The sequence below is a fragment of the Pestalotiopsis fici genome (genome assembly GCF_000516985.1).
Source record: "Pestalotiopsis fici W106-1 unplaced genomic scaffold PFICI_Scf_8, whole genome shotgun sequence".
Classification (NCBI taxonomy): domain Eukaryota; kingdom Fungi; phylum Ascomycota; class Sordariomycetes; order Amphisphaeriales; family Sporocadaceae; genus Pestalotiopsis; species Pestalotiopsis fici.
In genome coordinates, this window is record NW_006917098.1 from 2,426,283 (window position 1) to 2,443,309 (window position 17,027).

At 47.5% G+C, this 17,027-nt stretch overlaps 3 protein-coding genes across 3 annotated transcripts; 2 read left to right on the forward strand and 1 right to left on the reverse strand.

Moving 5' to 3' along the window:
- Window positions 1-2,914: 2,914 nt before the first annotated feature.
- Window positions 2,915-5,584, reverse strand: PFICI_11409 (uncharacterized protein; the record flags this gene model as incomplete). The annotated part of the gene is made up of 6 exons (XM_007839990.1): window positions 2,915-3,382; window positions 3,442-3,595; window positions 3,654-3,687; window positions 3,745-4,912; window positions 5,116-5,361; window positions 5,465-5,584. The coding sequence occupies 6 exons, from the start codon at window positions 5,582-5,584 to the stop codon at window positions 2,915-2,917; spliced, it is 2,190 nt and encodes a 729-aa protein (XP_007838181.1).
- A 2,363-nt stretch (window positions 5,585-7,947) lies between these two features.
- On the forward strand, window positions 7,948-9,506 carry PFICI_11410 (Citrate synthase; the record flags this gene model as incomplete). The annotated part of the gene is made up of 3 exons (XM_007839991.1): window positions 7,948-8,058; window positions 8,140-8,204; window positions 8,270-9,506. The coding sequence occupies 3 exons, from the start codon at window positions 7,948-7,950 to the stop codon at window positions 9,504-9,506; spliced, it is 1,413 nt and encodes a 470-aa protein (XP_007838182.1).
- A 4,003-nt stretch (window positions 9,507-13,509) lies between these two features.
- PFICI_11411 (Mitochondrial DNA replication protein) lies at window positions 13,510-14,702 on the forward strand (the record flags this gene model as incomplete). Its single annotated transcript, XM_007839992.1, has 3 exons — window positions 13,510-13,626; window positions 13,781-13,889; window positions 13,975-14,702. 3 exons carry the CDS (start codon window positions 13,510-13,512, stop codon window positions 14,700-14,702), a joined length of 954 nt encoding a protein of 317 aa, XP_007838183.1.
- Window positions 14,703-17,027: the final 2,325 nt, after the last annotated feature.

A 17,027-nucleotide genomic window follows, 5' to 3' on the forward strand; every position in this document is an offset into this window, starting at 1 on the left:
TCGGATTATTTCGCAAGCTAAAGAGAGCCTCCCTCGATTCGGTAAGAGGTCTCATGCGCGCTTACAGCACCACCCATTACCACCACCGTCATATCATTCATTCATTCATTCAATTCCTCCCCAATAAGGGCCTAGCCAGCCCCCAAAAAATTCCCTCAGGTCTGGCTACGTAGGTTAAGATATGATTGTCCATCCAATACCCGTCCCTTGTAAAGAATAAGTGAGGATTTTCATTGGCAGAACCACAACGGTCACTGCTGCTTACTACAACTCTGCTGGTGTGATTGACGCTGACGTCGTTATACTACTTGTTACCATGTACACACTACGTATTGCAAATAGGCTGAACAATGGCAGGGGAAAGGACAGTAGCATAAACGTTTTCCACCGAAAACCCTTGAATGAGCAAAAGCAAACGACTCGTGTGTACGTATCATGTACCAGACAAACTATTTGGCTTTTTCCCCAATTCTTCTGCTCCAGACGGCGATAATAGATCGGCATGTTCCTTTGCTTTCTACACTACTGGGGGAGTTATCCACAACAAGGAACTCCCTTCTGGTAGAGTATCACGTAACATAATGTGCCAGCCGACATGCTAGCAAGATTCGTTGTTCACAAATGAGAAGCGTGAGAAATATAATATCTATCCATTTTTTTTACATTGTAAAAAATCCCGCGAGCTTGATTCGGGCGGGTGGCGGGTTCATCCATGATCGATTTAGTGTGTCGTAGTAGTAGTACTGGACTTCCGTTCGGCTCGCTACTCTACTAGACGATCGGACATGCAAATTCCCAATATGCAGGTCAGACAAGTGGCCCGTTGAGAGAGAGATAGATACACATGTACCCTATTCTATTCCCACTTCTTCCTTTTCCCATCAACGGGCAACATTTCCTCCTTCCCCCGGTTCCTCCGCGGGGCGAACCGGGACAGGGCCGGTTCAGATGGACTGCATACCAAATTTAGGCGCCCCGGTAATAAGTGTTTGTTTTGAATGCGTGCATACATATCATGGTGGACCACTTGCTGTCTTAATGTACGAAAAGGAATAAAATTAATGTAATGTCAAAGAACAAGTACATAAAGTGAAAAGAGATATATACTCCACCATAGCTCCCCACTTTCAAGTTGTTCCTTTTTTCCAATTTCCCACAAAAAGATAATAGCCCAAGCCAAGATGGGGACTCCCCCCCAGGAAGTTACTGCGTACTATTACATAGTTCCGTCTTCCCTTATGCAGGTGTAACTGGGTCTGCACTATAAGAAAGTGGCTCCCTCGTAGTCCGGTACATGATGTTTGTATTCCGTATGCAACTTTGCCATGTACTTTGGTACTTGAACGACGCCAACTGTGTGGGTCTTGTCGACACTGTCGACAGTGCGCCAGTAATGGAGACTACAGTGTTTGACTTTTTCACTGTGTGCGAGCTTTTTTTCTCTTCTTCTGTCTCTCTGTCTTTGTCTCTGTTCTTTTTGCTCCGTTGGCCGCCCCCCCGCTAAAAACCTATCCTCCACTGCCCTTCCTCCCCCGATCCTTGGGTTACACAAAAGTCCGCACCTTTACGGAAAACGGTGAGGCCAAAGGGGAACCAGTAGGAACCGATGCTGAGCGAAATAAAGCTAGGACCCCTACTATGTAAGAAGAAAGAAAAAATCTATAGTTCTAGGTTGGCCACGGGCGCGGCGACAACTCGGCATTCTCGGTGCCGGTCACGCTTTTCTTCTTGCCATCTATACCATCTGTCTTTCTTTGAGAGCGGTATAACGGATCCGATTCGCCGGCCCTGCTCTATTGGGCAAAAAGTTCTTCCACTCTCTCCGCCCAATATCGTGTCTATCAAGTTCCCAAGCTGAGGTCTAGATGCACAGACTGCCCTTCATCATTAGTCTTCTCTCTCGTGGTCTGAGCTCAAGTCAAGAGTCCCATGTTGAATTCAAGCAGTTACTGCAACTCTTGACTGTTTGTCATGTGAGCGCACGTTATCGCAAAAGTGGCCAAGATACGCCCACCTAGTCTGAGATATGTTTCACTTGTTGGCCGCTATGATTACGTACAGATTTGGTGAACAGCAAAATGTTTCTTAGTTTCGCGCTGTCAGATGGCCACAGTTGTGATATCCTGTTTCCGGATGAATAATAATATACGTACTATAACGGACTATAACCGGGCTGGTGTCATGACCAATAATGATGCTATATACCACAAGCATTGTACCAATTCCTAACATGTCCATTTCCTTTCAATGTTTTGCCAAATGGCCGTGTTCCATTGTACAAATGCTGATGCTTGTAAATGTATTCCAGTTGGGCATGGCTGCTTTGGCACCATTCTACGGTGAAGCACGCCGCAATTCTTAACTTAGCCCTTTGCAATCATACAGCTTGTCAGATATTCATCAGTTCCTGCTACGTAAAACCCATCACTGACAAAGTCTCGATACGGGTCATTGATACTTGACGCCTTCGTCATGCACGAGAAAGGGTGCCCCCTTCTATCTGCATGAACTATCGATCATGTGGTGCTCAACTGTGCAATAGTATAGGGGAATTGAGTACATAGTCATCAGCTTGGACAAAGACATTCTCATTAGGGGTATCATCATGCTACTCCAGCCATCTGGGGACCCTCTTTCTGCAAGGCAGTCTATAGCTCCACCTGCCTCGTCCCTGAGCTTATGTAAATACAGACAAGCCTACACGCATCCTCTTCCCACTACCCCGGAAGCGACCCACCCCCTTTTCTGGAGTAGGTACAGACTTCACCGCATCCTCGGTTCTGCCGCCGTATCTTCACATCTAGTCGCCAATGGACTCGATACCTTGGCATGTGCGCGCCGTGGTCCATCGACGCGTCTGGAGCCGAAAGCTCGCTCGCCGTGCCTCCCCGCGATCGGAACCCCATGAACGCTTCTACTGGCTTGGCGGCATCGGAAAAGCGAAGCCCGGAGGGAATATCGGCATCCCATTGTTTCCTGTGGGAATGCCGTAAGGAAAATCAGGAACCATAGGCTGCTGGCTGTTGCCGAATTCCCTGTTGTCGCCGCGCTGGTCCTCTCGGCGGGGGTTGTTTTCCTTGTTCCGTCGCCATCTTCCCAAGTTCTCCTCGTCATCGCCTCTGCTAGACTTGGGGCCGTGCTTGCCTCCCCGATCGGTCTGCATCCGTCGACTGATGGCTTTGGATGAGACGCCGGCACCAATCTCGATGTCGGGCTCCTCGACAACCATGCCTGACTCAATCGACCGCCCTCCGCTGCCACCCCACTCGGCCGTCAACATCCACTTTCGGTCCGCCTCAGTCAGCTTGTTGATCGGAATGATGCTGATGCCGCTCGAGTAGTCACTGCAGTCTCGGGGGCCAAAACCAACACCCCATCGTGTCTACAATAATTACCATTGTTAGCATTGATCTCCTGTCGTGCGTCGACGCGCTGACGTACCCTGTACTGGCTATTCTCCATGGCCTCCTTGGCAGCCACTGCATCTTTGCGTGTAACCATCTTGACAAATGCATGTCTCTTATCCTTGTTTACAATGCATGTCTGCACTTGTCCACTCCTGTTGAACATGCTCCGCAGCTCAGCTTCCGAGCATCTGAGACAAAGTTAGCCTAAAGACATTATAGTACATACCATGATGGATCTGGACTTACGTGACACCTCCAACAAACAAGGTACGGCTTAGGACTATTCACTCAAGTTAGAATACCATGCGATGACAGAGACTCCACAAAGTGGACGTACCTTTAATGTGGCCAGATGGGAGACTACGATCGAATTCTACCCATTTTTGACCGGGCTGGGGTTGGTCAAATCGCTGGGGGGACGAGCTGCGGCCTCTACGTCCAGGCGGGCTTCGTTGACGATAATCTCCGCCCCAGCCAGAACGGTCATCTCGGCCATGGGCTGGCGAATCACGTCCGTAACCGCCGTGTCCGCGATCACTTCTGCCCCGGGGCGAGTCGCGGGATCCCCAGTGGCGTGTCGGTGATCTCGATCGCGACCGATTTTGATACCTATTGGGAGATCTGCCGCCGTAGTTGCGGTTCTGCGACATATCTGAGCGGGACTGATCTTGACCCCACGAATTACTATACGGAAGTGGGCCTGCTGGTGCGGCCGGAATGGGAGCCGACTGAGTTACGGGAGGCACATTGGTCTGAAAAGCCGCCAACAAAGCAGGAATATTCTCTGCAGGTATACCTTGCTGAGCTAGGAGCTGGATCAACTGAACCTGCTGGGCTGCGGCCGGGTCTACTCCAGGAACTGGCGGGGGGATAGCTGCGATACCAGGAAATCCACCAGGCTGGCTACTAGCAGTCACGGGATACGCAGGAACATGTGCCGGGGCAGGAGCCGACGGAGGATACGCAAAAGGCATCGCCGGGTTCACAGACGGCGGCGGTGCAGCAGAGAACGGAAATGAAGGCTGGCTCTGAGTTACAGGCAGAGGCGGAGGCTGTTGCTGCGCGGCACCATTCTGCTGAGCTGATGCGCTTCGGACATAATAGGAGTCTGAAGCTGGAGTGAGAGCTGGGACAGCACTATTGCTCGGCGCGACACTACTGTTCTGCTGGGCTATCTTCTTGAGTGCCTCCATGATGTCGCTTGGGGCACCAAAGGCCGCCGGCTTGTCATTGGCAGCAGCAACGTTGAAGCCGGGTAGACCAGGTAGTCCCGGGCCCGGAGGGGGGCTACCGATGGGGGTTGTAGATTCATCTGCCGGGAGACCGCAAAGATTAGACAATCGATCCACGTGGGCGACGATGAAGATATCGCGTTGAGTATCTCCTAGAAGCACTGATGATAACTTACTTTTGGGAGCATTCAGCTTTTGCTTGAATGACTCGATTAGTGTTGCCGGGAAGGTTTGTCCCTTTTCCCAAATGTCGACAAGTTTCTTAATTTTCTCCTACAGTTTCAATATACAGTAAGCAGATGCACAACATGGTCATTCGAGAAAGAAGTGGCGCTGAACTAGCCTGCCCGCTTCATGTATGGCGCAGGCTCAGTATTGGGCGATAATATACCCTCCGGTAGGCAACTTGTGCGTCAATGCCAAACAGTCATGAGGCAGACGAATACATGTGGCAATATGTGATGCGGCTTGCGTACCTTTTGGTCTTCAGGGGCAGATTGAAGAATGTCATTCATCAATACAGGGATCAACTCTGTTACTCTATGCACACCAGCAGCGTATGTACCGTCAGGAGCTGAGCTATTGATTGTCTGGTTCTGTTGCTTGGCTTGATCTATCCAGCGGCGAGTCACAGAATCTACAACGTAGAGAACACCTAGTTTGTGAGTGCCCGGGGTTTTCTTGAAGTGAGTAAAGATCTTCTGAATGAGAACGGATTCGGACTATCGTCGACAGAAGCAAGTCAGCACGAACATACATGAGACCCTGCTAGGAGGCCGAGTGATGATGAGTGGTGTGGGATCTGCTACCACAATAGTATCTTACCTGAACGTTGTTGACGCAGAGCGCTGTGATGTTCTTGATTTGCGAGCCAGAAACACCCGGTGGCTTATTGCCGAGCATGACATTGAGACCAGACTCGAGGTCTGCTACTGGCGACGACATATTGGCTGTGATCAAGAGGCCTTTTTTGTTTTCTTTGGGTACGGTAACGGGGGCGATGCCAGCGGATCTCTATTACCAAGCAGACACTTGTTTTCTTTTTTGGCGATGCCTCTAGCCAGCGATGATATCACAAGGGATTTCGAGCCACTGTATCTACAGCCCAGCGCAGGCGATCTAGAGGGAATGCCCAGTACCTAGCGAGCGGAGCACGTCGCGCACTTTGATCGCAATCACAGGTTTACAGTCTTAGGCTCGATGGCCGGAAATCTATGCCTTGGGCCTTTGGCGGATTGCGTTGCGAATGGAAGAAGAATACGTCCGATGAACCAGATGGATGGGTTGATCAGAAGTCCGAAGAGAAATCAATAATGGAGGTAGCAGGCCACGACTCTTTGCGAGAGTTGTTTGTGGCTGGGAGCGGCACGCCTTGAGGGGTTGATGGGAGCGAGTGAGGGGAAATGGCTGCTCCTCCTTCCACAATTACGCGTTGTGTGAGTTGATGAATGGGAAGCGTCCCGCCCGGCGGGAAGCCTCTACGGATTTGCTTTTCAAGATCCAGAAAAATGTCGAGAAAGAGCACTTGGGTGCGCACTACCAGAGCCGATGGTTCCTCGCAAGACGCCGATGCGATGCGATGCGATGCGATGCTACAGCTGCCGATGGTGAGTATGCTGATGAGAATATTGGTGGGATTAGGTTGTAGTTGAGCTGAGTTGAACTGGGGAGAATGGGTGCGTGCCTGTCGGATGGTGGCAGAAAGCTTTTTGGGCTGGCTGCAAGGCTTCTTCAATTTCCCTGGCACAATTATTAATAAGCTAACCTTAGGTAATGGAGGCGGCAGCAATTGCAAAAAGCTGGTAGGTCGCACTGGAAAAGCTGGCTGGTGACACCTGGCGTAGAGTGTTTACAGAGTGTTCAGTGGGGTCCAGCACACTATCAAAGATCGCCAACAGCTACCCCCCAATGGAAGGAGCACAAAATAGTAATGTGAAGAACAAGGGGGCAGAAAAAATTTCAGTGGTGGGGCCGACCCCTTCTTGTTGGTGAGCGGAACCTTCTGCTGCCACTTTTCCTGGTCCTCTCTGCGGCGGCCAATTGATTACGCTCCGCTCAAAAACACGGGCAAACACGAGATGATGTAGTAATCACAAACAACACCTTCTTGACTGGAAAAAGGCGCTTTTATTATTGTATCCTTTATTTAGACCTTGGTAGCCATCCACCATGTCTCTTTTACACTATTGCAGCACAGGTTTGCCTTGGCAATCAATTATTCAACTTTCTATCCCGGTACATGGTATACTCACAACCACGTGCAAGCCGGTCATAAGTGTCTTGAAGGGCCGATCCAGTGTTTCATCGTCCTTGAAAGCTGGCAGTATTGCAGAGTGCTGCACACTGAGTTCATTAGTGTACTACCTTCATGTCGGAACGCAGCGGTATTGCCAGTCTCTAATGAGAAAGACCATCACGGTTTCATTTTTGCACTTTGAAAATAATAACATTCCCAATGCCGTTGACGTAGTATATTCTCAAATGCTGCCGCCGTTCCCGTATTCCGTGATATCAAGGTAGACTGGCAGAGGTCCAAGCAAGTATATAAGTGTTAGGCATGTTTCGGTCGACCGGCTCCCCGGACATGGATAACCGCGGTTCTGCTCTACGCGTCCTGACACACTTGTGTTGTGGATGCAAAGTCGATGTCTCCTGGCAACAACCTCGGGCTTTGAAGATGATCCGATGAGAGGACTGACTGGCTGGCTGGCTGGCTGTCATGTGTAGTGCTTGAGAATCCAATATTCGTGTCCACGGGGCTGTCAAGCTCCATCCATAAGGAAATGATCTTATCGCACACGAACGAGATGCTTGGCTACTACCAACATGGCAAGCATAATGGTATCGCTACTGCAGCGATATGTCACCCCTGCAGCAAAACGACCTGAAGAGCTGGTGGTAAACACTCGCATTTTGACGTCAGCCAGCCTTTCTACCGGCATAGGAAAACGGCCACTACGGCAGCTTCAAGAGCTCAGCAACAGCAGCAACCCAGGTGTGCGCGCGCGCCAGATCGGCCATTCGGTCCACCAGTGGGGAGCATCTGTGAGCTGGAGCACCGATGGATCCCAACGATTGGCTCCTGGCCATTTCAATTGGGCGAGACTATGCCCGAATGGTAGCTTACCAGGAATGAACTTTTTTCTCCCGTCATTAAGTTAAACCCGACCCAGTTCCGACGTTTGAGGTATTTCCCAGTAAAAACTGTCGTCGGGGCCTTTGTTGATCCCTTCATATTATTCTCTTCTCCAGATTCCCAATTGCTGTCAAGTTCCCATTTCTTCTCAGTCCTATATCACATATACACAATGGCATCAGCATTGCGACCTGCCCTGAGAGCTTCTGCTCTGAAGGCTCCTGCCTTCACTGCCCGTAACACGGCCTTCACAGCTGCGCGATGCTACTCCGCGAAGACCCAGGTATGAGCTTGCTGCCGCTGCCGCTACCAATGGCTTTGCTCTCTTCTGAGTTTTCGAGACTGACTCTCCGTTTCCTTGTAGACCCTGAAGGAGCGCTTCGCCGAGCTGCTGCCCGAGAAGATTGAGGAGATCAAGACCCTCCGCAAGTAAGCCAACACACACCTGCCCGCCGTTCAGGATCTAGGACGTTCAATATCTTACATTCCCATAGGGAGCACGGCTCCAAGGTCATCGACAAGGTCACTCTCGACCAGGTCTACGGTGGTGCCCGTGGTATCAAGAGCTTGGTTTGGGAAGGTTCAGTGCTCGACTCCGAGGAGGGTATCCGTTTCCGTGGCAAGACCATCCCCGAGTGCCAGGAGGTCCTCCCCAAGGCCCCTGGTGGCAAGGAGCCTCTTCCCGAGGGTCTCTTCTGGCTGCTTCTGACTGGCGAGGTCCCCAGCGAGCAGCAGGTCCGCGACCTGTCTGCCGAGTGGGCTGCTCGCTCTGACATTCCCAAGTTCGTTGAGGAGCTCATCGACCGCTGCCCCAGCGACCTCCACCCCATGGCCCAGTTCTCTCTGGCCGTCACTGCTCTCGAGCACACCTCTTCCTTCGCCAAGGCCTACGCCAAGGGCATGAACAAGAAGGACTACTGGGGATACACCTTCGAGGACTCCATGGACCTGATTGCCAAGCTCCCCAACATTGCTTCCCGCATCTACCAGAACGTCTTCAAGGGCGGCAAGGTCGCTCCCATCCAGAAGGACAAGGACTACTCGTTCAACTTTGCCAACCAGCTCGGTTTCGGTGACAACAAGGACTTCATTGAGCTCATGCGTCTCTACCTGACCATCCACACCGACCACGAGGGTGGCAACGTCTCCGCCCACACTACTCACTTGGTCGGCAGTGCTCTCAGCTCTCCCTTCCTCTCGCTGGCTGCCGGTCTGAACGGTCTGGCTGGTCCCCTCCACGGTCTTGCCAACCAGGAGGTTCTTAACTGGCTCACTGAGATGAAGAAGGCTGTTGGTGACGATCTGAGCGACAAGGCCATCACCGACTACCTGTGGTCCACCCTGAACTCGGGCCGTGTCGTTCCCGGTTACGGCCACGCCGTCCTCCGCAAGACTGACCCCCGCTACATGGCTCAGCGCACCTTTGCCCAGGAGAAGATGCCCAACGACCCCATGTTCCAGCTGGTCAGCCAGGTCTACAAGATCGCCCCCAAGGTCCTGACCGAGCACGGCAAGACCAAGAACCCCTTCCCCAACGTCGACGCCCACTCTGGTGTTCTGCTGCAGTACTACGGCCTGACCGAGGCCAACTACTACACCGTGCTCTTCGGTGTCTCCCGTGCCATTGGTGTGCTGCCCCAGCTCATCATTGACCGTGCCGTTGGTGCCCCCATTGAGCGACCCAAGTCCTTCTCCACCGAGAAGTGGATCGAGATCTGCAAGAAGCTGTAAATCGAACAACAGCCGTGTTGCTTGTGTGGATAGGGGAGTTTTGTCAAAATCGGATAGATTGGGCTTCGTTACAAAGGGCGGTGCAGTATCATTAAGAGGGGTGTTTAGAGGGCTCCTTGACGATACCATTCACTGCGTTTGTACAATATAATCACGACATTGTGTGTCTATGTAGATACTATCATAACGAATGGTTGCTTTTTTTGGGCTGCGATACAAACTCTACTCTTTTCTTGACGAATGAAAATGAAACGTTCATGATTCATTGATTTATCATTTTTCCTGTGTCGTTATTCCACTGACATGAAAACGAGAAATGTTACACCAAGATGGGTGACAGTTGTCTCTGTGATAGAGCCAATAGGTAAGTTCTATTACTTGCAAAAAGTTACAGCCCTACGTCCAGGTACCGGTCACGACGGTGAGATGAGACTGGATCAATTGGCCGTTATTATACGTGTGCTTTGAGGAATCCTGGAGTCATCCATCCGGGTTACTCCTTCTATGTACTACTCGGAATCCGTAATGTACTGAATCGGGCTTCTCCAGGGTTCAAAGTATGTTGTAATAATGCTCAACGGATCCACCCGCGGCTTTATTGCACCGAGGGTGCCGCTGTCCGCACCGTTCTGAGTTCGGTAATTGTACCGTGCTTGCAGCGTCACAAACCCATGAATGTCAAAGAGTCGCTGATCATTATGTATTTTGAGCATGTAGCTAGAGCAAACTACCATCGACAAAATTGCTTGCGGCCATGTGTTGAGCCAATTGGCATGTTGGACAGCAGCATTCGTTTTTTCCAACCCCGTGTCTTTCCGTTTGGGGATCCGCGATACGGACTGTTGAGGGCCGTGCTGGGGTGGGTGGGCTACCTATTTTTACTCTGAACGAAATCTCGGCTTCCCCAAATATCGGGCAAGGCTGGATGGAGCCTTTGTGCTTTTGTTGAGTGCTAGGGAAATGAGCCCGGTGGCAGGTGCAGGTACCGTGTGAGGCTGAGGGCTTTTCCTCCTCCAAGTTTTGCATACTCGTTGGATGTTTTTTTCGGGGTCCGCAGGGCCGGGCTCAATCTCTAGCGCCTCCTTCGGCCGTTCATCGCTGAAACTACGTATTGGATATACGGAGTACCAACAACTGAGTGTGCTGCACATGTGTGTGTGCGTCGTGGTGCTGATGTTATTGCTGCATGCTCAGCGGCGTTCGCTGGCCGAAATGGAACATACCTTATCTCGCAGCCAGGGAATGTGTCGCTCAAGGTAGCAGCAGGGTCCCATAACTTTCTTTTTTGGTCCTTCTTTACCTTCCGCGGGTTGAAATGTGGCTTGCTGCTGACCCGGCTTCAATCCCGAGACAAGGAATGGCTCAGATGAGTAAAGAAGTGTAGGTAGACAGGTAGAGAGTGTGTGAGAGACAGAGATAAGCAGCAGGGCTGGTACAGACAAAGCTGTCCTTTTTCCAGTGACACGAGAAAAGACTAGGAAAACCACAAAATCTCTCTATTTTGTTTATCTTGTTTCTTTCCTGAAAGAGACATCGTCGGGTATAACTTGCCATAGATAGACATCAATTGCCTCGGATTGAGCACCTCTGATTCTCGTCTTGGTTGCACGTGCCTCCGAGGGACGATCTGAAGGGGACATTTGGAGCTGGGTGACCAACCAAACTGGGCTGGGACTGCACAGATTACCTGCACTGGACTTTACTGGTTGCTGAGCTCCAGCAGTCAACCAAGTCAAGAAGTCAGCAGCAAGTCAGCGACTGGGAGCTCGTTCCGGGGTGGGTACCTACCTAACCAGTTGAACCCACTTTTGCAATGCACCCCCTTTTGCAACGTGTTATTTCCACTCTACAATGTAACCCAACTACAATACTTTTATAATATCTTAACAGCCACTTATTTAATTAATCCTATTTTTTTAAAATAACTAAATTAAACGAACGCGATATAAAAGAAGCAATTAAAAAGGTCGAAAACGGTAAAAAATTAATTAAAATTGCACGCGATTTAGGTATTTATGCATTTATTTTATCGCGTAAGCTATAAAGTGCGCGGTTTTATCGTAATGCTTACGAATTAACGTAAATTCTCTTAAAATTATAAAAATAAGAGCTTAAAAACTGGATTTTATACGAAAAACGATGCGGATAAGCTTTTTCGAAACGAATCGTATAAAACGTAACTTTATAAATCGCTATTAGCATCGAATTTAATAATTAAGCTATTAATATTAGGAAGAATTAAATAAATAAATTTATATAACGCTATTTATATTTAATTATAAAGCTAAAACGGGTTATTAATACCGATTAAATTAATAAAATTAATTCCGGGGCTATTTAAAAATTTTATATATTTATAAATAAGGTTTTAAAGCTATATTTAATTAAATTTAAAAATATATATAATATAAATAAAATTAGGATTTAAAAAAATAAAGCTAAAAAAAGGATTATTATAAATATATCGAAATTACGTCGCTTTCGTATTTAAAAATCGGGAGCGATTAAATAAATAATTACGATTTATAATATTAACGCTTTCGGCTTAATAATTATAATAATTTATATTTTAAAAAAAATAACGCTATAAACGTAATAGTTTTTTAAAGATTTAAAAAAAGCTAAATTTATTATTATATATAAAAAATAATCTAATTTTATTATAGCTTTTTCGTAGCTTAAGCAAATATTCGGCCTAAAAACGAAGCCCCGTAAAAATGTGTAGCGGCTACGCTTTTAAAAAATATTAATATTAAATAATTATAATATTTATTTATTATTAAAATTTATATTTATAATTTATTATATAAAAATCGCGTTAATATATTTATTTATATATATTAGCGAAGCCTTTTAATTATTTAATAAAAATATATTTTTTTTCCTTAAATATTATTATTATTAATAATTTAGCAAATAGCGTAAAATAGCAATAATTAAATTTATTTAAAAGCAAAAAATGCTTATAGCTTACGCTACGGCTTATTAATTAGCTTTTATATAAAAAACTATATTAAATAGCTAGCGTAAAACGGGTATATAGCCTTTAAATCTTAATTAAATATTAAATAACCCTAAATTTTTTCTTTTAATCCCGACCCCTTTTTTATATATATTACTAAAACCTTTAAATATAGCTAAAATTATTATTATAACTTTTTATAATAATAAAGATTTTTAAGATATTTTTTTTTCCATTTAAAAAAAACATTTAGCTTTAGGGCGGGAGGTAAAGCAATTAATAACGAAAACGGTAAAAATATTAAATTTAATAATAATAAAACTAATTATAACGCGCTAAAATAATTTACTTTTAAATATAAAACTAAATAAATATAAGTCCGATAAACGTTAAATAATTATTTTTAATCCGAATTAGGCATTTGCTAATTTTTTATATATTAAATTTATTTAAAATAAGTTAAATAAGCGGCTGCGAAAAATGCTATAAAAAGAATAAATTCTTATTAATAATTTCCTTAAAATATAACCTTTTATAATTAAAAAACGACGTAAAAACTAGATTTATAATTAAAAAAATTAATTTAAGTGTGTTATAATGGGAAAATATTTAATTATATTATATGTTTTGTATTGGACTTTATTAAAAATCCGTTGCAAAAGGGGGTGCATTGCATAAGTGGGTGCAACTGGTTACCTACCTACCTACCTTACCTACCTGTACCTTTTGACCCCATTTTCTTTGCTGACGGTCGGCCATTGATACACCGTACAGTTGGGAACGGTTTCGCTTGCTGGAATCTCCCTGGCTTCTAGTTTTAGACCCATTTTCCCAACGACGAGCGAGCGGGATCCATCCGTTTTTGTGAGTGACAGTAATCAGAATAACAAAACCCCATCCATATCCGCCCACTGCGACTTGAAAGAGCTTCCTTTTCTTCTCTCCTTCCACAAACTCTCCCAGAGTCATTCCAATCCACAATTTGCTAAGAGCAACCCTTTAGCCTTGGTCAGGCCTGAACCCCCTTTTCCTCTTGCTGAGATGTCGACAACTGCCGCTGCCATGCCTCCGCCTCTGACGGAGAAGAAGCTGGAGAAGAAGCCCATCAAGTTCTCGAACTTGCTGCTGGGTGCTGGTCTCAACCTCTTTGAGGTCACGGTAAGCTTGCATTCATTCCCCGAGTCCCATCCGCTGCTGGTTATGTTATCGCCAAGTCTTGCGCCAGATCCTCGGTCAATGGCTTCTCCCCCGCTTGCGATGCGCTGAATAGCTCGGAAATGGTTTCACCGCAATGCTAACACCTTCACCACAGTCCCTGGGCCAACCTCTCGAGGTCGTCAAGACAACCATGGCTGCGAACCGTGGTGATGGTTTTACCACGGCCCTGAGCCGCATTTGGAATCGCGGTGGTGTCTTCGGGTGTAAGTCAATCTGTCCCCTCGTTCCCACTCCCCCGTCTGCAACTAGGAACACTAGAGGCTGACATGTGATGTTTTTTCTACACAGTCTACCAAGGTCTCATTCCCTGGGCTTGGATCGAGGCGTCCACCAAGGGCGCTGTGCTCCTCTTCGTCGCCTCCGAAGCCGAATTCTACGCCCGCAACGCTGGTGCCTCCGAGTTTGGCGGTGGTATCATTGGTGGTATCTTTGGTGGTGTTGCCCAGGCTTACGCCACCATGGGTTTCTGCACCTGCATGAAGACGGTCGAGATCACCCAGCACAAACTCGCCGCCTCGGGTGTCAAGCCGCAGAGCACCTTTGCTACCTTTATGGATATCTACCGCAAGGAGGGTATCAAGGGAATCAACAAGGGTGTCAATGCTGTCGCCATTCGACAGATGACCAACTGGGGTTCCCGCTTTGGTCTCTCTCGTCTGGCCGAGCAGGGCATTCGCAAGTTCACCAACAAGGAGCACGGTGAGAAACTCGGCGCTGCTGAGAAGATTCTCGCCTCTGCGCTTGGTGGTGGTCTCTCTGCCTGGAACCAGCCCATCGAGGTCATCCGCGTTGAGATGCAGAGCAAGAAGGAGGACCCCAACCGCCCCAAGAAGATGACCGTCGGCAACACTGCCAAGTACATCTACCAGCAGAACGGTATGAAGGGTCTGTACCGTGGTGTCACCCCCCGTATCGGACTGAGTGTCTGGCAGACCGTCTGCATGGTTGCCTTGGGCGACATGGCCAAGACCTATGTTGAGAAGCTGACCGGTGACAAGGTCACTGCTAAGCATTAGGCGGCCTAGGGTCTGATGTGTACTCTACCATACATGGTATTGTCCCCCTCTAGCTGTGTCGAATGCGCCCTATGCTATAAAATTCGGCACAGGAGAGGAAACAGATGCAGCAGATATGGGGGCATGTTGCTTATAGACGGCCATCTTTCCTTTTTCTCAGCATGCTGTCGCGGCAGTCTGAGAGACCTCTTGGATTACATAAAATGAACGCCTCAAGCTGCGGCTCTTCATTAGGACGTGGTTGCAACGGGCTTAGCTCTAGAATATACTAACATATTTGAGTGCTACCTATCATCTATATGCTTGACTTGTCGTGTTGAGGTGTGTGACATGCTGTAGACATTGTCTCGACGATTTACATAAGTGCTTTATTTATCGCCACCGACCTCGAGAGTGGAGACCAAGAGCTATACATGGAGAATGCCGTCGAGGTCCAGGTCTTCCTACCATGCGGATCTTGACCCACGTCGTCACTTTTTCTCCCGTCACCCGGTACTGCCGGGACCCATCCATGATAGGATCTGGAGAACCGAACGGGGACGGGATCGATCGATCCGTGGGAGCAAGGCTGATCCAGTTCTGTCGAGTTTTCTGGGTCGCTGGAATGGTATTCGACGTTTCGGCCTCCGTCTCTCCGTGATCCACCAACGTTAGACAAATGTATCCTGTCGTGAGAAGTTTCCTGCTTTTGTGGCTGGTCTCTTTGAAATGTATCATATTAGGTATGGGTAGAAAGATTACGATCATGTGATTATCAAGATCGTGGAATGGCCTCTTCATAAATTGATTCATGTTCATGTTGCAACATGGTGTCTTTCTGCCCCGACATGATTTACGAGGTAGAGGGGGGAAAGGCACAGTACAGCATGCTGGACGTATTGGACATTCAATATGAACTCTACGATTCCAATATTTGAGACTTTCTAAGTACACAGATGATAGCATTGACTTTGGATTGGGGATGTACTGGATAAATCACGATGGAGGAAAAGTAATGCATTCACATATTTGGCTCTTTTGCGTCACAATGAGGATACGACATTCAGATACGTCGTTTGGACCATCGTCTATAGATATGAATTATAAATGTTTGAAGAGCATTTTTCTAATCCGGCAAGAAAGCACCCACATGGGGTCAGGAGAGCCACCGAGTAGAAACTTCCATGACAAAAAATGGAGAAGATATGAATTGGCAACTCAGCTGGATGTGTAGATAGAGCCATAGAACAACCAGCTCGTGTCATATCTGCTTGATCACTACCATAGTGAACACAACATTGTGAATTGGTGATCCAAGAATTTACCCATCTCATGGCGAACAATCGAGCTGAGTCTCCGTGGACATCTCGCCAGCCAACTCGGCTCGAGTTTTCCTGGCCATGTCCTTTCGTAATTCTTTTGATCAAGTGTATATTAGAAGTCATAGCCCTATGTGACGTGTCTTCGAGCCCTTTGGACTGTGAGATTCATCCGTGTCAACGGTCTTCTTGCTTGACTCGATCATCAGAGAGAATGATCATGTCAGTCAGACAAGAGAATGAATGCTCTGCCGGTGTTGCGAATCATGGTACTTTAGCCGACTTGGCATCCGTTTGGCAAACTGACATATTCTGACAAGCTGCTCATGTTTCAAATTTCTATCAGTATGACCCAAGACTTATCATACTTATGACAGCTCTTGGGGTGATTTCTGGCCAGCGGTTGCAACATCAACAATGTCTCCTGTACACACCGCAAGAGCACAGCCAAGGACGTACAGCCAAGCACTCGGCAGGTATTGATACTACATGTCTATCAAGAGAGGTTTGCCACCCCCGAAAAAAGGAAATATCCAGGTAGGACACGGAAGAGTCGAGTCCTCCCCGACGGAGCTCGGTCTCCGTTGCACAGCCAAGCCATGCCAGGTCCCGATGGACCGCTCCGGATCGAAAGAAACAACGCACACTGGGCGGAGATGAGGTTGGTCGTCGTCGTACAGTGGTCACAGCCAAGCCACACGGCGATTGATGCTCGCTCCTCTCATGTCCCTAGAGTCAAGACTTTGCTGAGTTGTCCTGGAATTTTTCTTGGCAATAAAGGACGAGTGAGGCAGTCGATCTCCCAAGCCTTTTGAGTCAAGAGTACGATTGAGTAGCGCTTGTCCTTCTCTTTTTCCGGAAGGACATGCCTTACCAAGAGTTTTAAGACCGCTTGGCAAAAACTTGTGTAGTTTGAATGATAACGCGGGTTAGCGATTGATTTCTTTTTTTTTTTCGCCTTTTCGTATCTTGCTGCAGGGTCTTGCCTGAGCCCAAAGCAAAAAAAAAAAAAAAAAAAAAAAATAGA